The 24,643-nt window shown below is 51.6% G+C and overlaps 1 protein-coding gene across 6 annotated transcripts in view; it reads left to right on the top strand.

Annotated features, from left to right (window-relative positions):
* The window catches only part of Sfxn5 (sideroflexin 5), a 122,676-nt gene that overhangs the window by 89,192 nt on the left and 8,841 nt on the right, over nucleotides 1-24,643 (top strand). For 4 of the 6 annotated variants that reach the window (XM_048416367.3, XM_048416366.3, XM_087907071.1 and 1 more), the window contains 3 exons: nucleotides 7,290-7,405; nucleotides 9,478-9,563; nucleotides 15,471-15,588. In XM_048416367.3, coding sequence (XP_048272324.3) covers nucleotides 7,290-7,405; nucleotides 9,478-9,563; nucleotides 15,471-15,588 — 320 coding nt within the window. The remainder of the gene's footprint in view (nucleotides 1-7,289; nucleotides 7,406-9,477; nucleotides 9,564-15,470; nucleotides 15,589-24,643) is intronic. The other 2 variants (XM_085690554.2, XM_048416370.3) reach the window with 2 other exon arrangements.

The following is a 24,643-nucleotide window of genomic DNA, read 5'->3' as shown; positions in this document are numbered from 1 at the left end:
ATTGTGTTATATGTGTGTGTGCACATGTGTGCACGCATCTACAGAGGCTGGTATTGAGTGTTGGATCCCCTAGAGTTTGAAGCAGTTGTGAAGCATCTAACATGATGCTGAAGACCAAATTTGGGTCCTCTGTGAAAGCAGCAAGTGCTCTTCCCCTCTGGGCCATCTCCCCACCGCCTGTTCTCTGTGCTAAGCTGTGCAGCCTGGGCTGCGCCTGTGTTCATCTTCCTGCCTCTGCCTCCTGATGCTAAGACTGTGTTCTCACGCCCAGCTGCTGTTTCTCATCTTCATTGACTTACTTTTCCTTTTAAGCCCTGGTGTAGTTGAGAATTTTCTTAGCTTTATTTGACGTTTGGATCTTCAGATAGAAGAAATGAGGTGATCTGAATTTCATAGAGACAAATAAATTCCAAGGCAGATTAAAGACCTAAATGTGAAAAGTAAACATTTTAAATTAATTCAGGAAAATACAGATGAGCACTGACAGCTTCTTATTGACACAGAAAGTACCGGGAAAGGGAAGGGCTGCTTATTTGAGGGCACATTAAACCGTGCGACAGACGATACCATCCACACAGGGGGAGGACCAGGCCGCAGCCCAGCAGCAGCCATTTGCAAACCATTTGACCAATGAGGATTAGTTTCCAAAATATAAAGAGCTCTTGCAAATTGATTTTTTTCTTAGATTCAGAAGTCTGTCTTTGACTATTCATAAGATTGAGTTCATGTTTATCAGGTTTTTTATATTTCATTTCATAAAATTCTGAGTCTTACATTCTTCTGCAATTTTGACCCCTGGATTTTTTTCTTTGTGTGTGTGTGTGTGTGTGTGTGTGTGTGTGTGTGTAGGCCAAAGGTCAAGTATCCCTCCGTGAGCACCATACACCTTCTTATCTGTGTGTGTGTGTATGTGTTGATTTGAATAAGAATGGCCCCATAGGCTCATATGTGTACATGCTTGATCCCCAATTTATGAACTATTTGAAAGGGTTAGGAGGTGTGGCCTTGTTGAAGGTGAGACTGGAAGTGGCCTCTGAGGTTTCAAAAACCCATGCCAGGCCCTGTGTCTCTCTCTTACCCTGCCTGCCTGTATCCGGATGTAGCCCACGCTACTGCTCCAGCTTCTGCATGTGTGCAGCCATGTTCCCCACCATGATGATAATGGGCTAACCCTCTGAAACTGTAAGTAAGACCCCAGTTAAATGCCTTTTGAAATAAGTGTTGCCTTGATCACGGTGTCTCTTCACAGCGGTAGAATCCCTAACTAAGCCAGTGTGTGTATGTACACACACATGTACAACGCCACGTGAGTGAGCGCAAGGCTGGCGGGGGTGGGGGCATGTTGGATCTGTTGGAGAACAGGTGGTTGTAGGCTAACCAAATGTGTGCTGGGAACTGAACTCAGGTCCTCTGCAAGAGCAGAACTCACAACTACTGAACCAATTCTGCAGCACCTCTCCCCCCGACACCCCATTTTGAGATGAGTATCTCACTGACCTGGGATTCACCAAGTAGGCTACCTGGCCAGCTGGGTGGCAGGCCCCAGGGATCCACCTGTTTCTGTTTCCTTGGTGCTGAGGTCACAGGCTCACAGTGCTTATGCTGGGCTTTTTACCTGAGTTCTGGGCTGGAACTCAGGTCCTACATGACAAGCGCTGGGTCAGCTGAGTATTTCCCCAGCCCCTTTTCTTAATCATTTTTAAAGCTCTGTATTCTGTGTGAATGTTTGGGCCCGAAATCAAGGAAGTGACTTAAATAATCAGAGAACGTCCTGCTTCGCAGCTGGGGCGTCTCAGGGAACCCTGGAACCTGATGCCCTTTGCTTCGTCCCTGCAGCTGTCCAGTGGCCTTTTTCTAGACTAGAGCTCTCATTGTCACTGTGACCACAGCAGCTCCGGGCGTCACATCCCAGCCTGACTCTTCCCAGGAACCAGGGCCTCTGATTCTTGTCTCCCCCGCCCCCCAGGTGGGAGGAGATCCTTCACAGCACCCCCAAAGACCTTCCTCACTAGCTAGAGTTTGGGTCACATGGCTCTTTTAATCACCGGTGAGGGAAGTCCTCTGGGTTAATTTTTGGGGGTAGAATAGCTCCTTGGGAGTCAGTCACCTTTACTTCATATAAGTAGACCTTTGTTTATTATATTTAATTAGTATATTTCCCCAGCTTCTCACTTATAATATAGGCTCAAAACAGATCTTAACTTCTGTATTTCCTTTTTTAATTAAAAAAGTTTTGATTAAATTCTTTTTTTTCCCTGCTTTTCTTTGTGAGACAGGGTTTCACTGTGTAGCCCTGGCTGGCCTGGAACTTGTATAGGTTAGCTCACAGAGCCCCTTCTGCCTCTGCCTCTCCCTATGCGTCCCAAGGGTTGGGATTAAAGCATGCACCAGTATACCTAGAGACTTCTATATTTTATCAGATGGCTTTTTAGGTAATTAAACCACGATTGCATTCCCATTGTAAAATTTAAATAATATAGAAGCATTAAGTGTTAAAAATACAGAAATCTCTCGAAACAAGCGCTAAGTCTCAAATTGCATTCTTTCCTCCATGGGCAGCTCTGGGGGACAGGTACCTTCCAAAACATTACCTGTCTGTTTGTGCACACATACACTTGGCTCTGTCAGTGACAGGGACTGACACAGTCACCTGTCTGCTCTCCACAGCGTTCTTCATGTTGTGATTTGCTTTGGAGAGAGTCCAGTGTGAGTTCCTAATGGTGGACATTTAGCTTGTTTCTAATTATTTGCTCCTTACAAACAGCGCTATAATTAACATCCTTGTAAATGTCTCTTTGTGCATATGGGCAAGCATTTCTTTAGGGTAGCTATCTATGGTTTGGCAATTTCTACTGCCTTTAATTGCATTGCCTGGTATCTGGCAGACGATCTTCTGCATGTACAATAACTTTTCGTGTCCGTGCACCATTATAGTGTAAGTTTTAAAAAAGATGTTTCAGGCAACAATTAGGAATCTAAGTTTGAGCGCAAGTTCTGTGTGGATTGCTGTGGTCGGCTGAGGTGACAGCTGAATGGAACGATCCTCCTGCCCATGTGAAACTCACATGGGGCCTGTCAATTGCGTTGGGTAGCAGGAAGGGTTCCCCTGCACCCTGAGAGTCATTATGGTGGTGTGTGTACGTGTATATGCACATGTGTGTGCATTCATGTTGTACACTCATGTGCCACAGCACCTGTATGGAGATCAGAGGACAACCTGTAGGAGTTGGTTCTTTCCTTCTACCGTGAAGGCTTCAGGGACTAAATTCGGGTTGTGTCTTGGTGGCAAGTGTCTTTACCCACTGAGCTATCTCACGTGACCATACCTTGTCTTTTGAATCAGAGTTGTTCACTGACTCCTAGCATTTGCCTATGAGGTTAGTGAGGCTAGCCAGCCAACCTGAGGCAGCCTCCTGTCTCCGCCTCCCCAGCACAGGGATGTCAGGCATGTACCACCATACCATGCGTTTTACATGGGTTCTGGGGATTGAACTCAGGTCCTTGCACTTGCACAGCAAGCTCATTAACAACTGCACCAAATTCCCAGCCTCGCACATCATCGTTTTGAGGATATTAAGATGTGGAAAAATGCATCTCAGAGTTGAAGAGTTATGGGATCTCATTTTCTTCAAGTCAGTGACCTAGGGCTCTGCATGAGTGTGTCTGGACAGTCCTCCTCCTGTGTGGGTTGATGTCAGTGTCTCACAGAGGTGTGCACTGCCTGTCTGTCCTGTGCAGGTTCAGCGACGGTCTCCTGAGAACTTTCCTCACGCTTTCCCACGGCTCTCTCTGTTTCTCACACTGTCCCTTTTACTGTGGATGCTGCTTTATTAGCTCTTTCCCATCTGCATGGGTTTGCATGGCGGTGTGGGTCCATGCAAGAACATCTGTGGCAGTCAAGAGCTTGTTTTTCCCTCCCTTCATCTCAGGATGTCTCTCAGTATTACTGCTCCAATGTCAGTCATGCCTGAGTCTTGAATGGTGTCGATCTGAGTTGAAAATGTGCCAGTTTTTGTAACATTATCGCTAATAGACTGCTTAATTAACCTGCTGATATTGTCAGTGGTAGATCTGTTGGTGTGTCAAAAGGGAGACCCATGCATAGTCTCTCTCTCTCTCTCTCTCTCTCTCTCTCTCTCTGTGTGTGTGTGTGTGTGTGTGTGTGTGTGTGTGTGTGTGTGTGTGAAATGGGATAGGAGAGATTTGGGAAGTTCTGGGGGACAATGGCAGAATCAAACGGTCTAGATGAGATGGTACAAGCGCAGTCCCTTCAGGGGACATGTGTCCTTGTTTATTACTGGGATGATTACAAAGGCTGGTTGTAACCAGACAACCGCTGTAGGGTCAACAGAAAGATGGTAAGGCACATGCCACCTGAACGTTCGGTCAGTCACCTCAGAGAATGCTTGTTCCGGGTTGGGGTGGTGGTGGCTGCTTTTCCTTTGGCATTGAGCATCTATCTCTTCCATCCAGGCAGCTTAGCTGTCAGGGTTACTGTTACCGGTGATGTCCTGGAGAGTCTGACTGAGTGGACAGTGGAAGGCGTTGAACTTCACTTTCTTTTGTGATTTGGGGTGGGGGGTTGAAACAGGACCTCATGTAGCCCAGGCTGACTTGGAGCTCAATTTATAGTTGAGGATGACTTTGAATTTACCATCCTCCTGCCTCTGCTTCCTTCCCTCTGGACTGTTAGAATCTCAGCTCCACATCATCACTCCAGGGCATACTTTTTTCTTCTTTTGGTCTCACTTGGTTCTGTGTTTGCGCTAAAGTTCTCTGTCCTGCTATCCTTACACCCACATTTGGAGAGTGGAGAGAACGTGAGCTGCCACCCCCGCTCCTGGGGCTGGCCCCCACCACCTCCAAAGCCTGCCCACCCTCTTGTCAACCCTCCTACACTATATAAACACCCAGGATGGAGGCTGCAGGCATTTGAGTTGCCTCAGGCCTGAGGCCTCCTGCTTACCTAGTAGGTGCAGAGGCTGGCATTTGGTGTGAGTGTTGTCCTGAGAGCCCCTGGAGACCCTAAGTGCAGTACTGGGAATGCCCAGCAGGGGGGACAGCGTTCAGTTTCCTGCTTGGGGACAGGAACAGTGGTGCTGTCACTGGTGAAAGGCATTTGAAGGCAAGAGTCATCCTCTCAGGCAGAAAACCCGACTTTCCCACTCAGTGATGGTCTCATGTTTTCTGAGAACTCAGAGTCTGGCAACCCAAGGGGTTGCAGAGTATTCCTGTGGCCACTAGAGGGCGTGTCACCAACAGAAGAGGCCTATTTGGGTCCTGGGCATTCTGGGTCTATCAGGAGCTCACCTTTGGGACTGAGCAGAGAGAGAAACAAAGCCAGAAATGACCCCAAGTTCGGGTGTTCCCAAACTCAGGCACCACGCCCATCTTCCATGACCTTCCCTGCTGTCCCAAGTCTTTACCTCAGATCTACCTTCCTAATTCTCTTTGAATGTGGTTAAGGCATTCACAGACATTGTGGAACTGCACTTGGGAGGCTGAGGCAGGAGAATTGCCAACTTGAGAATGGCCAGGGCTACACAGAAAGACGGGTGTGAGTTTCTCTGTCTGTGCATTATTGACGTTTGGGGCCAGGTAACACCTTGTTGTGGTACTGCCCCGTGCACTATCATGCCGTTCCACAGAAGCTGTGTTTCAGAGCATCAGTGGTCTCTCTACCAGCCATGTGCCGGTAACACTCCCATCCCAGCCCCCAAACCACGATAACAAAAAAATTCTCCCCACATTGCCCCTACCAAAAGCCACTGCTTAGCCAGGTAAAGGTGTCTATCGTGGGGACAGGAGCCATGAGGCTTGAGTCCTTACCACAGAAGGTCTGCCATGGTGAGCCTTGATCAGCATCATGTGGGAACAGCGGAGACGCTCAAACATAGCATATGTGCTCGAAATACATTTCAGAGCTTGCTTGCTCTCCTGCTTTCAAAGACTGCAGAGCCTCCTGGTCGTCGCCTCGGCTTATCCCACCTCCCTACTTTACTGCAGTAGGAGATGGGGCTCGGAGACCCCTGGACCCCACACCAACCCTCACCTGCAGAACCCTGTCCCCCCAGCTGTGAGCACCCTGCGCTGCTGGGCTCCCCAGCCATTGGCTCAGGTCCCAGGAGCATCTGTGGGCTCCCTCCCACTCCACTTGCCCACTGAGCCCCACCACCCTCCAGCTCCCCAAACCCGGGTGCCCCCCCACTGGAGAGGGGGAAGCAGCAGGTGTTGATGCTAATCAGCGTTCACAGCCCAGAACTGCAGTCGCTCCCAGGCTCACACACTCCCCAAAATTAAACACTCATTATACAAAATTAATTGACATTAATTAGCAAAAATTAAAACTTTAAACACAGCAAGGCGCTTTGGGGGGAGGAGTGGTGCAGGCAGACTCTGCATTTGTCACCCCCCCACATTTCCCACCACCCACCTACCACCCCCAAGTCTCCCCATTTTCATCGTGAAGCAGGACTGGAGGACTTCAGGCCGGATCTCTATCCGTACACCACCATGAGTCTGGGCCTGGCCTGTGAGTCCCAGTTCAGGGGAGCAGGGCAGCCAAACCAACCACCTTCGCCTACGGCTTATCTAAGGATCCAGGACCATCTGCTCAGCCATAGGTCCCCAGAAGCTCAGGTGAGACAGGGGAAGGTCTGGCTAAGTGAAACAGCTCAGCCACTGGAAGAACTCTGCTTGTTTTCCAACCCCGTCTCTGGGCACCTGGAATTCAGGCACCACAGCCTTTCCACTCTGTCCCCCTTGGCTGTGTGACCTCAGTCAAGTCCCCGTTGCTTGCTCTCTGAGCGTGTGTTCTGTTCCTATGATGAGGGGGTGGTGCTGGGTGAGCACAGGGTCTGCTCTGTCACCTGCTGCTGTGGATGGAAATCTCTTGGTTTGCTCTAGTGGGACATGAGGGACTAAATATGGGGAGTGGCATTTAAGAGCAAGGGACTGAGTTGCTGGTGGTGGAACTTCAGGCCCCAGGGGGACACATCCCAGGGACAGAGAGCTTTCTGTGTGCACATCTGTTTCCCTGCCTAGGGACCCGCCCCAGAAGCGAAGTGAACAGCGCCCTCTATAGGTGGCAACTCCCAAAGCCTTCACCATTTCCACCTGTTACTTTGTGCTTGCTGCGGTCTCCAAGGGTCTTAGCGGAAGCACAGCAGAGTACTCTACCTTTCTGCTGTCACAGAACTCTTGGGGGCTGGGAGCCCTGGCTGGAGGGTGGAGCCTGGTAGGAAGCTATCTGTGCCTCACTTCGCTTCTCTGTATTCCTCTCTCTCCAGCCAGTGCCAATATCTGCAACGTGGTCCTGATGCGGTATGGGGAACTAGAGGAAGGGATTGATGTCCTGGATGCTGACGGCAACCTCGTGGGCTCCTCAAAGATCGCAGCCAGACATGTGGGTTTCCCAGGGCCTAAACCCTGCCAGGAATGGATGGGTGTTCTCATTCATAACCGGCGCATTCCTTGAGATCTTCTGGTCCCAGAACCTTGGCTTGGTTCTCTAGATGTCTCCTCCTCCCCTTCATAGTCCCCATCGCCCATCCGTGTGAGCCCTGGGCCTCAAAGTCTGCTCTCAGCCGGGCTTGTTCTCCTGGACAGTCAGTCCCTCACTGCTCCCCAGCATCCGTCCTCATCTCCACTGTGATATGTCCTCCTTTTTTTTATCCCGGCCCCTCAGGGCGCAGCTCCTCTAAGAAGGTGTTAATTGGAGAGGGCAGAGGAGCCTCCCCTGGGCTTTCTCTCCATGCCCTGGGCCTTCACATCCCCATGGCTTGTGAATGGGAAGCTGCAGGCAGTGGAATGAGGCAGCTCCCTCGCTGGGGAGCAGCAGTGCTGTGAGTGCTGGGGTGTCAGGGCTGTGGAAGATGTGTGGCCCTGCAAATGGCTCCTTATAAGGCCTCTTCGTTAGCCCTGCTCACTGTAGTGCTTGTGTTTTAAACACACACACACACACACACACACGCACATGCGTGCACATACACACACACACGTCCTGTGCTTTCTTAGCCTTGCTTTGATGGTGGTTGGTGGCTTGTCCTACCCTCCTGGGTTCTAGCCTTGTGTGGTGGGAATGAAACAAAGGATCAGCCATGAGGGGCTAGACCATCATGGATGTTCCACTCTCTGAGGCTCAGCAATTCTCACGTGGAGACTGAGGTGTACCCCTGTGCACGAGACCTTGTCGATAAGCCTCTGATCTTCTCTTCCTTCTTCATCCATCTTAGGGGAAGACAGGGCCCGTCTAGACCTGTATGGGGCCAGGGCCGGGTGCCATGGCAGCAGTACACTCTGTTTCCTGCCTGGCTCTAGGCCTTCCCCTCCTTCCCACAGCTGTTCTGGGGCCTGGAAAGACCCTCTCCTGACCCTTCCTGAGGATGACTATAAGGGACAAAGTTTTTGGGAGAAACTTCAGCCCCCAGCCCATCACCACAGGGAATCTACCCTCAGGTCCCTACTCTGTCCCAACCCATCCTTTCAGAGTGCCCTATGAAGAGAGCAGAGATGACAACCCTTTCTAAAGGCTATCCAGGTAGGTTACCCAGCTCCTCTGCAGCCCCAGGCTTCTTTCAACCTTGCTTGAAAGACATCTTCTTAGAGAGACTTAGAGATCTGTGAGCTGTGAGCCAGCCATTCCTGGGCATTCCCCGAAGGGCCTGCACTGTGAGTCAAAGGGTCTCTGCAGGGGCTGACTCTGTAGTACAGACAGAACAGACACTTAGCTAGGCCTCAGGCTCTGCCTCCCAGCATCCTACGGAGTCCCAAGGGAACCCTTAGATTCCCATTGGTTCCTGAGCATGCTCAGCCAAAGCTTGTACCCCTTACAAAGCTGGCCTCTTCTTCCTAAGGCTCATCAGGGCTGGGGATGTAGCTCAGCTGGTGGAGTCCTTACCTAACACACACAGAGCCCTGGATTTAATCCCCAGCACCACATAAATCCAGGGGTGATGGCTCAGGCCTGTAATCTCAGTGCTCAGGAGGTGAAGGCAAGAGAATTCAAGGTCAAGAGCCCTTGCCTATGTAGTCCAAGGCGAACCTGAGCCATAGAAAGAAAAACTGAAAAGACTTGGAGCCGGAAGACAAACGATCTTGTAGATCGGCGTCTTTAAGGTTCATTGAGCTTGGGCACCCCCCTGGTCCCAGCGATTTGTTCTGACTCTGTTTTGAGAGCACCTGAGGCTCTCTGTGTACCATTCCCCCAACCCCTGATCCCTGCATATCCTTGGTGGAGGGGAGGCTGTCCTCTACTACCCTTCCCTCATGTAGAGAATCTGCTCTTTTCAAGCACTTGTGGGTGAGGGTGCGGCAGCATTGTCTGGTATCTGTGACCCAGCTCTGTGTGTACTGCTGTGAGCTGCCAGCTGTGCTGAACAGCAGCGCACACACCTCAGACTCTGGGTGGGACTTGCTTCCTTAGTGACTGTTCCCAGCTCGGAGCCTCCCTCTCACCCAGCCTGTCCCCATCCTCAGGCCCTGCTGGAGACAGCATTGACACGTGTGGTCCTGCCTATGCCCATCCTGGTGCTTCCCCCGATCGTCATGTCCGTGCTGGAGAAGTAAGTCAGGTTGTGGGGACAGAGGGAATGCTGGGGAGGGACCCATGGGAGCCATGGCAGCCACCTGATGTGTTTCTGGGGGTGGAAAGCACCCACTCTCTCTGCTGCTGTACGAGACAGTGGTGTTGAAACTTATGACTTTTCCTATGCAAACTAGCTGGTGCCCAATGCCACCAGGTTGCCCATGGATAAGCGTGGTTCTGCCTTGGCAGAGGGGGCAGGGTAGCTGGCAGTTTTGGTGGGAACCTGTGTGAGCTGTGAGTGTGAGGGTGTGGACACATGCATATGCTCCGCTAGTGAGTAGCCTCAGCCTATCGTGAGGACAGTCTGAGACCAGAAGCCTAGATTTTCAACCAGACTGAGTCTGTGCTTACAACCGGAACAATAATCTGACTGTGCCTCACACCAGAAGAAGAGTCAGGGTTGCTCCATGAGTTTGAGGTAACGTGACGAATTCTGGCCAGCCTGAGCTATATTGTTAAGAACTTTTCTCAAAAAAAAAAAAAAAAAAACAAAAAAAAAAACCGAACGAACAAGCAAAATACAAAAAATAGGCTGGAAATGGTAGCACGTGCCTTTAGGAGGCAGAAGCAAATGGATCTCTGTGAGTGCAAAGCCAGCCTGGTCTACATAATGACATCTGTCTTTAAAAATAATAATAATAAATCAATTAAAATAAAGCAAAACAGGAACAATAATCATCTCCCTGGCTCCTTCAGAGGAAGATCAAAAGACAAATATTTCTTCTGCCACTGTCTACATAATATAGGGAAGGCCACAACAGACAGTTTCTGCCTCTTTACTGGTGAGTCTGTAATAGGACGGTGAAGACCAGGGTGCAGCTGGGAAAAGACCGAACAGGGAAGGAGGAAAGAACCAGGGTCCAGCTGCACATGGAGGCCTAGTAGGCCTGGTGAGGGCAGGGATGGGCCCTGGGTGGAGGGACCTAGAGGCACACAGCCTGGTTGGTACATGCATGTGCTGCTAAGCAGGTGGTCACCTCTCTCTTTTGGACACCTGCCTTGTGGAGACCCCCTAGGACCCAGCATGCTGGAAGAAAAGCATGCCCGTTGAGGCAAAGGGATGAGAGTCCTGTGTGCCCATCAGAGAGACCCTCTAGTCCCAGAAATGAGCAGGGCCTCTGTATCTGAACACTGAGATTGAAAATTATTCATCTGGAACCGGGATGGTGGCCTAGAACTCAGAAGGCTGAAGCTGGAGGATTGTCAAGAGTTTGAAGGTAGCCTGGACTACATAGTGAGTTCCAGCCTGGGCTAATATATAAGACCCTGTTTTAAAAACTCATTAAGAAAGGAGGAAGGGAGGGAAATGGAAGGGAAGGAGGGAAGAAAAGAAAGTCAATTTAGTCTGGAAACCTATAACAAATAAGCAAGAACGAAAGTAGACTTGAGGAGGGTAATCCTTTGTATCCCTGGCCTTGCATTTAAGCCCTCTCCTGAACTAAGACTGTCTCCAAATACCAGTGACTGCAAGTACAGACATGTAGGCCAGGAGCAGGTGAAGCACGGTTATGGTTTTCTTCAGTGCTGAAGCCTGGGAGGGGGAGTGGGGGGGGAGCATGGAGGGCACTCACTGCATACTGGTTAGTCACCTGTCACTTGTGCAAATCTGGTGGGACGGAGCCCTCACCTGGAAGATTAGGTAGAGAAGTTTTGATGCACACAGCAGAAACCAGCAAAGCCTGGGACTCGCTGCTACCTGAGACTCAGGAAAAGCTGCTGAGGGAGAATGGAGTCTCACCTGGCCAGACTGCTGTCACAAAGCAGCCGAGGAATCCAGAAGCCCTGACTCTGGGTTTTATGGCCTGAGAGAACGTGGCTTGCTAATCCATTGCAGACAGCTGGAGCAGGACCCCAAAGCTCCAACCCTCATCCCTGTCTGAGTATCCGGCACCCTCAGCACAGTTCACAGGAACCTGAGGACTCAGGCAGAAGTGAGTGAAAACTGGTTCCACCGAGGCCCGTCCTTTGGCAGCAGATTGCTGGAGAAATCCATGGTCTGTGATGTTTCCAGTCTGCGTAGGAACGGACTTTGTAAAGGGTTGAAGGAGGGTTGGCAGGCCGTTGCTTTGTCAGCTTGCATTGGTTTAGGAGCTATGGGAGGTGGCATGAGGGTTATTTTGGCTGTGCGCCCTCCCCAACCTGGTGTCTGGAGTGCTGCATGGCCTGCCTCATCCTCGCCACTCAGGAAGCTCCAGGGTGGCTTGAAGGGTAAGAAGTCAGTAGTCTGGGACCCCATGCAGCTTACAAAGCAGTTGTTCCTTTCTGGGGGCTCCTGGGATGATTTTGAGGGAGAAGAGTCCAGTCCCAGTTCCCTCAGGAATATGAAGGTGGATAAGATTCAGTTTGTACACACAAAGATTTATTAATCTCACACCCACTATAAAACCATGGGACTGGATGACAGGAGAGGCTGGGCCAGCTGAGACTTCTAATAGGGAAGCAGGGTTTTCCAGCCTCAGTTTCCCACACAGAAAATGAGGATGCTGTTGTCTTCCTGCTCCTCCAGGCTTGGCATCTGGCACCATCCAGCCTCTCTTCCTTTCCTGTGGAGTGGGCTGCTGTGCTGCCCAGAGTTCTTTGGTGCAAGACTTCAGGGCTAGTGGGAGGGGTCCCCTCACCCCCTGTAGGCAGGTTGGGTGGGGAAGTCTGGACGGCCAGGGAGGAAAGACAAAAGAACACTTACAAAGCAGACTTGCAAATTAATGGAGCGCCAAGTAGGGCTGCGGCAGCAAGTGCTGAAGGAATGCACAGCCATGGGGGCTGGGGGAGGACCAGCTGTTGTGTGGCAGCGGGGTGGGACCCGCCTTGCTTGCCTCTGGCCTCAGTCTATCCTTTCTGGCAGGAGCACTGGGGTCTGGAGCCTGGGCCGCCAGCTAGGATTAGACAGAGGTGGAAAAAACTGCTTGTGCACTCCATTGTCCTTGCCCCTGAGATCAAAAGAAGTCTGAAGTGCGAAGTAGAGGGACCTCCACCTATGCTGGAAGCGTCCTCTCTCCTCTCCTGCACGTACCCAAACGTCATACTCCCTACCTTCTCTGCAGCCCCTACCAGCCAGTAAGCTGGGTTCAGAGCCAGGTCTGGGAGGCCCACAGATGTAATCTATCATCGCAGAGACAGGCATTGGTGTAGGGACAGAAAGGCTATAGTTTGCTCCCAAGCCCTGCAACCCTGGCTCAGGATACACTGAAAAGTGCCCCTGGCTGGGTGGAAGCTGGATGGGGGTCCTAGTCCCACGCATGGTAGATTCCTGAGTCCGCTCCCCCAGCTCCTTCGCTGCCTGTTATCCGGGTCTTTCCTTTTTCCAGGCATTCGCACATCTCTCCATCTGCATATTTTAACTCCCCAGCTGCCTTTCCAATCCCTGCCTGCCATTTCCCTCTCCTCCCCTCCCCCCATCCTGCTGTGTGTTCTCTTGGGGGCTCTGGACCAGACTCCCCAGGCTTCCCAAAGGGTGCCACTCCCTGAACTCTCTTGCCCTCCAGAGACTTCAGCCAGCCTCCCTTGAGAGAAGTCAAGGTCACAAACTTCATGGATGGAAATTTGTCCAGCATTACTTCCAGGAAGTCCCAGAAGACCTTCCCCTGCCCTAGGTGACCCTCAGGGCTGTTCCTCCAGGAACCCTCTACCCATCAAGAATGGCTGCAGAACCAGGAGACAGCCCTGAGTCCCAGGCATGAGACCTTGATCAGAGCTACAAGCTTTACAGGACTGGTCTTGGCCTCATTCCAACCCCTGTGTGACTCCAGAGGAAGCCTGTGAGGCCTTGGGCTAACATAGTCTGCTCCTCTGGGTGTTGAGCTTGATTTCAGCACCTCTGTCTTGCTCTTCTTCTTCCTTGGAGACTCCTTACCCCAATCCCTAGCAATTGAACCTCGAACACAGAGAATGGGGTCTGGGCCAGCCAAGCAGGGCACGAGAACAATTCAGCTGTCGGGATTCCCATCCCTTGTGCACATAAGGGCAGCACCAGCAACGATGCTGCACACTTACCTGCTGCAGAGCTGGCTGACCTTTGCGGTTGCTTAGAATCCATAAGCAGTTGGGTCTTGGTAACACCTGAGTGAGAACATGGAAAGGCAGCCGCCTCCCCGAAGTGTGATCTGTAGATTCCTGAATGCCAGTTCCTGGGTCTAATGCCAGCTAAGGGAGGGTCCCATGGAATCAAGAGCCCTTGGGAAGTCACACTTTTAACTAGACCATTCAGTATGCACTAAAGATCTGAGAACTGTGGCTCCCAACTGTGCTGTCTGCTGGGGGTGAGTTTGCCCTTAGAAGGAAAAGGTCACAGGGGGTTTGCCTGTCCCCAACACTGGGACCCTGAGCCAGAGGGATGGATTAATCAGTTTTCCCTTATTCGAATAAATATCTGAATATCTGATGTAACTTAGGAAACTTTTTTTTTTTCTGAGACAGGGTTTCTCTGTGTAGCCCTGGCTGTTCTTGAAACTCTCTCTGTAGACCAGGTTGGCCTCAAACTCACAGAGATTCGCCTGCCTCTGCCTCCCGAGTGCTGGTATTAAAGGCGTTTATTTTGGCTCTCAGTTGCAGAAGATTCAGCCTGTCACCCAGCCTTAGCCCTGGGGCTGCAGGCCAAGGTGGTGTGAATGGGTAGCAGAGCAAACTGATCCCGTATATAGAGTGGAAAAGGCACAGGAGAGGGACTGGAAGTTCCTTATGCTCTTGAAGGGCGCCCACTTCAGTGAGCGGAAGACCTCCCCCTACACCCTAGCGCTTTAGTTTCTGCTGTCTCCCAACACGGTCTGACTAGAGACCAAACCTTTAATGTGTGGCAATTTGGAGACACTTAAGATCTAGACCGTGTACAGCAAGGGCCTCTCCTCTATGACTGGGGCCAGACCTGCTCCAGTAGGGGAGGGGTAAGATCTCCTGTTATAATCTATCACTTGGGCTGGTCCTGTGAGGCTGCTGTGGCCACTGAGGTCAGGTTTAGTGCCCACCTAATGTCTCTAGCAGATGATCCAGGTATTCATCCTGTGGAATTGCCTGGTCTCCATGGGTGGAATGCCGTTGCCAAACGGTGGTTTCTGGTAAGTGTGGTGAACAGGTGCTTGTCTGTTAGGGTGTCCCCCGACTCTGTCCCAGGAAATCACTCAAGCTCAGCACATCGAAGGGAAGTTTTTCACACTCCTCTTCTGCTCGGGAACCAACCCCCCAAAACCTGCCATAGGGAGTGGATGACAAGTGTGCCATGTTTGGGGGTGTAGCTGTTCAAAGGATCCTGAAGTCAGGAGCTAGGAGCAGCTCAGGATAATAGCAACCCCAGGAGTCCAGACAGCTGCCTGCAGAGTTACCTTCGGCCATGCCTGCCCTCCCCATGGCTCTTGGATGGAAGTGGAAGTCAATGGAATGTCTTCCATTCTCATGCATGGAACACAGGACGGCCTCTCCTGATCACGTGCATGTGTGTACGCACATGTGTGTATGTACACAGTATATTTTGTGTCTTCCCCCAGATGGCATATACTGGGGCTTTCCTGCTGTTGAGTCCATCCAAAGGCCACCTCACATGCTTACGTGTTTCTCCTGGAGCCAGGCAGGACAGTCTCTTCTGCTCCTCACCCCCACCCCCATGCACAGGGCCAGACCATTGTGGATGGGTGTCCCCCTGTAAGAACTTGTTTATGATCTAAGCAGCTGAGGGTTCCTTGCTGGGTCCAGCCATGTCCTTCAAAGCTGGGTGTGGGAAGAGCAGTGGTAATTAGTGAGAGCCCCAAAGATTGTGTTCACTCTTCTACTTAGCTAGAGACGCACTGGGCTGCAGGATCGGCTGCCTTGGCCCTGAGGCAGCATGGGGCCCAGGTTGGCAGCTCATGGTCATCCAGCCCTGGCTGTGCACCTCACATGGTCCTCCTTCTCTCCACAGGACAGCTCTCTTGCAGGCACGCCCGCGACTACTCTTGCCTGTGCAGAGCCTCGTGTGCCTGGCAGCCTTCGGCCTGGCCCTGCCACTGGCCATCAGCCTTTTCCCGCAGATGTCAGAGGTCAGTGGGGGTAAAGGGCAGGGCAGGGAGGAGCCATTTATTAACAAAGACTTAACCTGTACTGACTGCCAGTTCTGAGCCAGGCTGGGTGGTGAGAACCATGAATGAAGCCAGGTGTGATGGCTCATGTCTGTAATCCCAACATTTTTGGCAGTGGCTGCGTGGGGTGGAGAAAATGTGGCAGCCGGACTGCCGTGAGTCTGAGGCCAGCTTGAGCTACGAAGTCGGTTGGAGACCAGCCTAAGCTACAGAGTGAGAGTCTTTCTTAAATAATAATAATAATAAAAAAGGAAAAACAAGGACTGAGACTGACCCAGACTTAGACCTTTCAAAGACTGCTATCAGGCAGCAGCACGAGGATGCTCTGGAATAGCAAATGAAGTTCAAGGAAGGTAGGGTGGGCAGAAAGAGGCAGCCGAGCAAACAGAACCTGAAGGGAAGCCGTGCTTCCCTGGGGCCCGGAAGCTGGGTTGGAGTTGGCCCACTGAGACTTTGGGAACACACAGGCTAGGGACCAGTTGGTATGAAGGTTCTGAGGGAAGACAATATGTGACATTGGATACCTGAATGAAGTCTGCCCTGTGAGCAATAGTGGGAAGAGATGAGGTAAGCCAGGTAAAGCCGGATGACCCTGGGGCATGCTGGGAACTTGAAGGCTGAAGCAGAGGGGAGAAGGCTTCCAAAGGGCCGCACAAAGGATTCTTGATCGCGAACGGATGGTCTCCATGGCTGCTTCATGAAGCTGAGTTGGAACTCTAGAGAGGGAACCATCAGGAAGCTGTGGCGGGCGTCCAGTGAGAGATGATGGCGGCTTGGACCGGGCTGTTGGCAGTGGGCATGGAGAAGTAAGGCCATTGTGAGAGTGGGGCAGCCGCTTCCTCGGGATTTTCGAGAACCGCGTGTGGTGGGAGGGGAAAGGAGCCTGCAGGATGTGTGCCTGGCTTTCTGGTTTTGAAACCAGAAGGCAGATGTAGTCATGCTGTCGCAGGATGGAGATGGGAAGAGGGAGGGTCGATGGAGGACAGAGTTGAGTCAGATCGAGCTGTGGGTGGGAGGAGCCTGTGCACCGTGAGGTAGGAGGAGCCTACCTCCTCCTACCTCACGGTGCAGGGGGGGTGGGGGGGGGATAGGGACGGGGGTGGGGGTGGGGGCTGCAGCAGACCTCTTGAGCTTTTATTTGTTTTTTTGAAAATGGGAGCCAGACAGTGGTGGTGCACACCTTTAATCCTAGCACCCAGGAGGCAGAGGCAGGCGGATCTCTGTGAGTTCAAGACCAGCATGGTCTACAGAGCAAGTGCCAGGACAGGCTCCAAAGCTACACAGAGAAACCCTGTCTCAAAAAATCCAAAGAAAGAAAGAAAGGAAGGAAGGAAGGAAGAAAGACCTTTGGAATCCAAAGAAAGAAAGAAAGAAAGGAAGGAAAGAAAGAAAGAAAGAAAATGGAAGGGAGAAAAACTTGTATGCATTCAAAATGGAAACTCCAGAAGAGAACAGAGGCCTTTAGGGAAAGAGCAAAGTCCATGAGAGAAAAGGACTAGCATGCAGACCAAGGAACCAGCCTTGGCAGAGGCAAGCCCTGTGCTCTGGGTAGCTGGTAGAGAGGGTGGGCAGATGGCAGGTGCAATTGTAGGGGGAGACAGATGATGGCAAGTCAGAGGCAAGGGCCCAGAGAGCAAAGAACCAGCTGTTTAGGCCACTGTGGTACCAGTACTCACGCGGATGCTGAGCTTGTGGCTAGAGAGGGCCGCTTCTGCATGAGTGATCTTAGGGCAGCCCTGCTTCAAGGAATGCCCAGATGAGGGACAGAGGGCAAGCCAGGGTTCCTGAGGGGGTTTAGTGAAGACTGGAAGCTCGGGGCCTCAGTGTAGAAGCTGGAGTCACTGTCCCCTACCAAGCCTAGAATTTTGGGGCACTCATGTTTGAGAGCCTGGTGTGCTTTGTGAGCCTGCAGTTCCCTGTGCCCGCAGGCTCTTCCAACCCAGAGAAAGTTGAGCCTGGGAACTCCCAGTGGAGCCCAACACTGTAGGCACCTATCAGCCCTGGAGACTCGGCAGAGGTTATTCTGAGGTCTCTGAGGGCAGCACTGTGCTGAAAGTTCTGCCTGTGGAGAGAATCCACAGCAGAGAATCCCCGGATCACCAAATCAGAAGCCGTCCCAGCTAGAAAGGCCCATTCCACATATCATCCTCCTGGCTCTGCTGGACCAGCCCCCAGTCACAGAAGCTCAGCAGGTTGATATGAGGGGAGGCCATACTCCAGTACAAATAGGGGTCTAAGCTGCTCCAAGACTCCTCTGTCCCCCTTGCCTGCCCAAGTAAACATGCATGCAGTGCTTCCGGGAGTCTGGCCAAATTCATCTTACCACAACCCAATCCTCTTAGAGGTTGGGAAGAATTGCATGAGGTCTTTGGCCTTCAGAAGGGAGGCAGTAACATGCTCTTCAGAGCTCCCTGCTCAGCTGCACCTTCCCCAGCAGGGTTCAGGCCAACCTGGATATTATAGAGTATCTTGAGGCCTGTCTGCAACCCAAGGCACCAAAGCCACCAGCCATTGGTTGGAAGGCCCCCACTCTTTTGTTCACCTTCCCAATTAATTCTAACGAGGTCCTGTTTCTGCAGTGCGGGGATCAAGTCTCATGTCCCAGAAGCCGGGGGAATTTACCATATGAGTCTGGACTTGCTTGAGCTGACCCAGCCTTGCCAAAAATCACCAGGGTTGTCAACAGAAGTCATCGCTGAAGTACTAATTAATTAACTAGGAGACTTGGAGACCAAGCTCAGGAGCTGGTGCCTTGGATGGCTAGCTTGCTGTGACTGGTGTAGTGGCCGACTCTCCCACCCCAGAGCTGGAGGAAGAGCTTCATTTCCCCTTCCATGCCTGGGAGAGAGCTTTGTTCTTCTCAAATGAGTGTTTCTACTTATTGAAATGGCATCATATGTCAATAGTAATTATAGCTACCTTGACTCAAGGTTGCATGTTAGCTCTCTGCTTGCCTTGTGTTTTAAGTTCTTCGAGTATAGTTAGGTATCAAGAGATGTTACCTAGCCAGTCAGAGGTCATTGACTGCTCTGGGGAGAGATTTGGCTGGAGCCAAGGAACCTTCCGTGAAGGGATTCTAGCCGCCTGAGCATGGCAGATGTGGCTCTGGCAGGCCTTGCCTTTCCCCCATTCCCTCTGCCTTCCTAAAAACCATTAGATTTCATTCCTAAAGTTAGTCACCAAGGTCCGGTCCCTTATTTGGCCACCTCCTCCTCCTGAGGCTGATTACCAAGGTCCAGCTATCAAAAGCCCTCCTTTGACTGCCCTAATTAAGATGCCCAATCAAAGTTAAACACCTCATCCTAACAAAGGGTTTCCCCTTTTGCCTTTACCTTTGTCGTTTGCCTATGGGCCAGGTCTGTCTCCTCTCCATCCAGAGGCAGTCCTTTGTCCCTCTGGGATAAATATCCCTTCCCCTCTCCTTTGGTTTTTTTCCCCTTCTCCTCTGTCCTCTCTCTCTTGTCTTTGTCTCCTACCCCTGCCCTCTGCCCCTCTGTGACAAATAAATCTCCTTTGTACTGAGAAATTGGTCTTGGGGTGTCTTGTGCCTAGTATCTATCCTTTCATTTGGTGCATTGAAAGGACTGAGGAGGAGATGTGGGAGGAAGGAAGGTCAAGATTAACCAGAGGTAGGGAGTGAACCCATAGAGAGCGGATTCAGGAGAGCCAAGGATGAGCACAGGGGAAGAGGAGCTTGGGGAAAGCTTAGAGGTGTAAACAGCAAGGGAAGTTTCCCTATTTACAAAGGAGGGCCCTGAGGCAGCTTAAGGTTAAGTGTGTTGTCCAAGGTCCATGTTGGTCATAAGAGAGGCAGCTTTCCCAGACAGGATTCTGTTACCCTCTCCAGCCTGCCCACACCCTACTATAAGAGAAAGCAAGGCCAGGCAGTGGTGGTGCACGCCTTTAATGCCAGCACTCGGGCGGCAGAGGCAGGCGGGTCTCTGTGAGTTTGAGGCCAGCCTGGTCTACCAGACCTAGTAGACAGGCTCCAAAGCTACAGAGAAACCTTGTCTCAAAAAAACAAAACAAAACAAAAAGATAGATAAAGAAAAGAAGGAAGGAAGGGAGGGGAACCAAGTATGTGTCCTAGACTGCCCACTGTTTATCTATTAGCAGAACAAAACTGTCCTTCTGACCTCCTGCCTTTCCTAGGGAATCCACCCTCATATCTCCAGGGACCTCAGTGGGCTCCTTTTTTGTTTTCTAACTCAGAACTAGGCAGGGTGGAGGCATCTCGGAGCCAGCAGGTGGGATCTGGAATAAGCTCTAAACTTGGGTATGGGAACTAGGTCTGGCCTCCTGGTAGGCACAACTCACTGACTGGACAGGGAGAATAGGATCTTCTCTTTGACCCGGAGGATGAGCAGTGGAGCACTGGCTAGATAGATGGTGGTGTCCCTAGAATAAGATGCCCCATGGCCTCCCATGAAGACTAAGCTACTCTCTTGTGACTGGGACAGTCTTCTAATCTCCAGAAGCAGGTATTCTGGTGTTGAAACAAAGTTAGTAGCTAAATGTTCCTGGGTGTGGTGTCTCATACATGTAATCCCACCTATTGGGAGGCAGAAGGAGGGGATCCCCACAAATTGAAGGCCAGCTTCATCTGCATAGCAAGTTGTGGGCCAGTTAGGATCACACAGGGGAATTCTGGGTCAAAAGAAAAAAAAAAAGCCATCCTTGGCTACACAGTGAATTTACACCCAGTTTGGGCTACATAAAACCTTGTCTCAAAAAAAAAAAATCTGAAATAAAGTATGAGGGTGGGAATTATGATGGAGGTCAAGCCATGGGCTGTGCTGTGGCTCACTCACTCCAGGGCTCCTTGAGGCAGGGTAGGTTATGGAGGGCTCCCTAGTTGAAAAGGTCCTGATTTAGGGTGGCCTTTTAGGCTCTGCCCATTGTGAATATTAGGTCTCTGAACAAGGCGAACGTGGTCACCTCCATCCTTTTGCACATCTGAAGTCTACACTGGTGTCTTAGACTCTCTTAGGATCATCCAGAGTCCAGCCTCTGGGTCCATGGGCTTGGCTGTCACCGGAGTCGGGACCGGGCAATGACGAATGCCCTTCCGAATCTGACAGCAGGTGTCCTCTACCTGGGAATGTATCCAACCCACCGGTTTAATGAACCTCGGGTCTCCCAGGGAGCAAGAAGCAGTGCCCTGGCCAAGCCTCCCTCACCCTCGCCTCTGTCTTTCTTAATTCCTCGAGTCTTCTGGGACTCCCCGTATCCATGTTCTCCCCTCCCCCTCTGCTCCCAGGGGAGCTCAGGGGCTAGGGGATGGGGCTGCTGTATGAGCGGGGAGCTATTGTTCCGCAATCTGGTTTTGTCCTCATCTTGTTGGCAGGCGGCAGGAGAGGAGCGAAAGGTTAATGAGGCGCTGTGAACGGGGGACTGCAGCGGGCGGGTGCCGGCTTGGTGACAGGGAGCTAATTAGGAGCAGTTTAACAGGAGGAAAAAGTGAAATCTCCTCTTCACCAACTGTCAATAATTAGCCGATTTGGTGAGGTTGAAATGTGTCCACAGAAGAAGGCGGGGCTTGTCTGGGGACGAGTGGGGGGTGGGGTGGGGGGCACCTGAGGCTCAGCCCTGTCTCTAGGTGTGTGTGGCGGGGGAATTGTTGGTCCTGGGCCATCCTGCACCCTTGGGCCTTCCTTCTGCCCTCTGGTTGGCTTTTCCCAGCTTCAACCCTATATGGCCCCAGTTAAGACCTCAGTCGAAAGGCAAGTATTAGAGCTAAGTTTCTTCCCGTCTCTGCCCTGTGGGAACCTGGACGTGAAACTAAGAGGCAGGTGCTGGAATCAGAGGGGTGGCAGCTTTGCTACCCAGCGTCTCATGCTGATCCTTAAGCGCCTGCCTTTCTCACAGCGTGAGTGTGCCCTCTGAATGGGAGCTGAATGATGCCAAAAGGAGGTTGTGCAAGGGCCTTAGCCTACTGTGAAGCATGCCGTTCCTAGAGTCCCCTGGGACCTGTCCTCAAAGGCAGGGCTGGAGAGGAGGATCAGGTCCTAGTGTTTAAATTGCAGCTGGAAGGATGTGTGGCAGATGCCTCCTGGGGGCAAGGAGTCATGTTCCCAAGCCAGAAGGTTGTTTCCCCGTTGGGCCTGTTGGCTCTGTCTGTTGTCTTGTCTTTTGTTGGCCCCTGGCCTTTGGCCTTAATGACACCTCAGCAGATGGAGCCTCCTCCCCAGTCTCTAGCTTTTGCTGAACACCTTTACTGGAATAAAAGGCGCCAATCAGCCCTGCCAATCCCCCAGCAGCCTAACTGCTCCCCAGCTCAGCTCTAGAGGGCCCCTGGGGCCAAGGCATGATGGGAAGAAAGCTGAAGTACTCTGCTGGTCCTCAGCACTGTATGCAAGTCTCCCAACTTGGGACTCTGAAGTAATTCTTAGGGCCACATCCAGTCCCTACTCAGTCCCTACTCCTCACCTCTTCTCGTCCCTCTATAGTTTTCAGAGATAAGAAACAAAAATGTACCCCTCCCCAGGTAAGAATGTGCTCCTCTTGTATGAGAACCACTCCCTCTACCTTCGTCATCCCTGCAGAAAGTGGTAGCGCTGGTGGACCCGCTTGGGTCCACATCAGAAGCCACTGCCTTCCCCAGTCTGTCTCCCTTTCTCTGAGAACAAATTTGAGGGAAGAGTTGGGAATCTTCTAGAATGCCCTGTCCCTGGAACCTTTTTCTCGCTATTCAGGATGTATCCTGCCTCAGACATGTAGGCTGTGGTCTCATTTCCAACCTTAGGACAGAGCTTCTCACTCTCTCCATGTAAGGCTGAGAACCCAATTCTGTCACCACCTGACATTTTGACTCACCTTGAGGCTGTTGCCTCCTGCTTCTTCTGTTCTTCCAGGACCAAAACAAGACAGGCAGCAATATCTGGTGGGTACTGTGTTCCCCCTGAGTTCGCAGTACCTTCCAGTGTCCTTAGAGTATTGTCCCTCTTGCCCGCCAGTCTCACATCCATCTTTGCTTAGAGATGTTTGTTTGGGGTTTCTCTCGTTTGCTGGTTTAATCAATCCCCACTGAACACAGAAGCAGGCTATTTTTGCTGTCAGAAATCTGCCGCCTCCCCGCCCGCTGCTTTCTTGGAATTTGCCCACAAGACCCCCCAGGAGGGACAAACGGGGATGGCAAAGCCACTTGGATCCCAGGAACGCCAACGCCACCTGTCATGTTGCTGTTCCCCACACCCCCATCCTAACCCATGCATGCACACAGGCCCACACACGTGCATACACACCAGTACATGCACAATCTCAATGACAGGCTTCAGGAAAGCCACCTCCCAACCTGTCCTTCCCAGGTCTCCCTCTCGGAACCTTCTAGAGAGATTCAAAATGGAGTGGAGGCTTAGCTGGGCAAAACTTCCACAGATTGAAAAGCACTAAGAGAAGAAGTGTTGGAGCATGCCTGGACTGCAGCGGGGGCCCAGCTCTGAAAGAGGAGTTACTGACTAGGGCTGGGCACGACGGTCATGACCTTGCCATTTCTCCATAGCATCAAGTGAGTTTCTACCCCCTCCTAAGACTATCCCACCCACGTCTAGCTGTTATCTTTGTCCTAGAAAAATTTCCCTACTGTTTATGTGGGGAAACTGAGTCCTCAAGGCTGAGGAGACAGGGAGAGAGACTCTGAGGTCAGTCCACCAGAGGGCACCCAGTAACAGTGTAAAGTTCTGAAATGTGGATGGGGCTTGGGGCACTTGCTGAGTCTACAAAGTTCAGGGAAAGAGCCCAACATTTGGCGGGGTTAGTTCAGTTTGATTGAGTCGGAATATTGAGCCATCTTGAGAGGCTCTCAGTGGTGTGGATGTGGAAGCTGTAATGTCTCCTCCCTGCCTTAGTCTTCACCACAGACGTGAAGAAGATAGAAACAAGAATGTTCAAGGCCACCATCTGGGGTGTGGTGAGATCAGGGGACCTCTTCAGTAGGAGGCGGATATAGCCTAGACTTAAACCTCAAGAGCAGAGCATCCAAGGAACTCAGAGAAAGCCCCAAGAGGTCTTGAGTAGGCCAGACATGCTCTTTGCTCAGTAGAAGTTTTGCCCACCCAAGCTTCTCCACCAAATTTAACAGATGTCCTAGAAGGTTCTGGGACGGACAGGCTGGGAGGTGGTTTTGCTGAGTCTGGAATCAAGGAGTCTGGTTATGTTTTGTTTAAGACAGAATCTTGCTATGTAGACCAGGCTGGCCTAGATTCTCAATCCTCTCGTCTCTACCTCCCAAGTACTGAGCTGATAGGCATGTGCCCCCATGCCTGGCTGGAGTGTGGCCTCCATTAGGAAGGTTGTTGGGGGCTGTCATGGGTACCAGAGGCCTAACCCAGGCACTCAGGGGTTCAAGCTCAGGCCTCAGGTACTCATGTATCCCACCCAGTTTACTCTGGTCTTTCAAAGACTCTCCCATGTGCAGTGTATATATGAGTAAAACCTGAGGTCAGCTCAGTCCTGGTTAGAAAAGTGGGATATGGCTGCCTGGTGGACCAGCTTTGGGAACCTATGTCAAGTGCTATGTCACCTGCCTGCCTTAGAGGTCCAGATCCCTGGGCAGGCACGGAAGTGGCTTTAGGCTGTGTCACAGGGTCAGGCTGAATGTCCCACCCCTCTGCCCTTCTCTTTGAAAAGGAGGCAGAAAAGCCTGCCACAGCAGCGGAGGCAGGAGGAGGGAGTGCTTTGTAGTAGGGGAAAGCCCTTGAGAATGGGGCACGGCTGGGGGATCCAGTTTCCTGTTTATGTCTCTGCACCTTAGCTCCAGGTTCAAATATGTAAACTATCCACTGGGCCTGGCTGCAGGTGTGTGTGCTCCCAGGCTGGGACGCAGAGGTGCCCCCAGTGCATTCCTGACTCCTGGCCCCCACCCCAACACAGGGTGTCTGGCTGCAAATAACTCAAGGTTAACCCTTCCCAGGCCATGAAGGAAAGCTGTAGGGAAGAGGGCTCTGGAGCTAGCTAGGCTTTGGGGTATTTGGGGGAGATACTGGACACGGTGCTTGCACTTGGGGGTGTCTCCTTA

The sequence above is a fragment of the Myodes glareolus genome, chromosome 6, assembly GCF_982192425.1.
Source record: "Myodes glareolus chromosome 6, mMyoGla1.1, whole genome shotgun sequence".
In the NCBI taxonomy this organism is placed as follows: domain Eukaryota; kingdom Metazoa; phylum Chordata; class Mammalia; order Rodentia; family Cricetidae; genus Myodes; species Myodes glareolus.
This window is presented reverse-complemented; position numbering and strand designations above follow the sequence as displayed.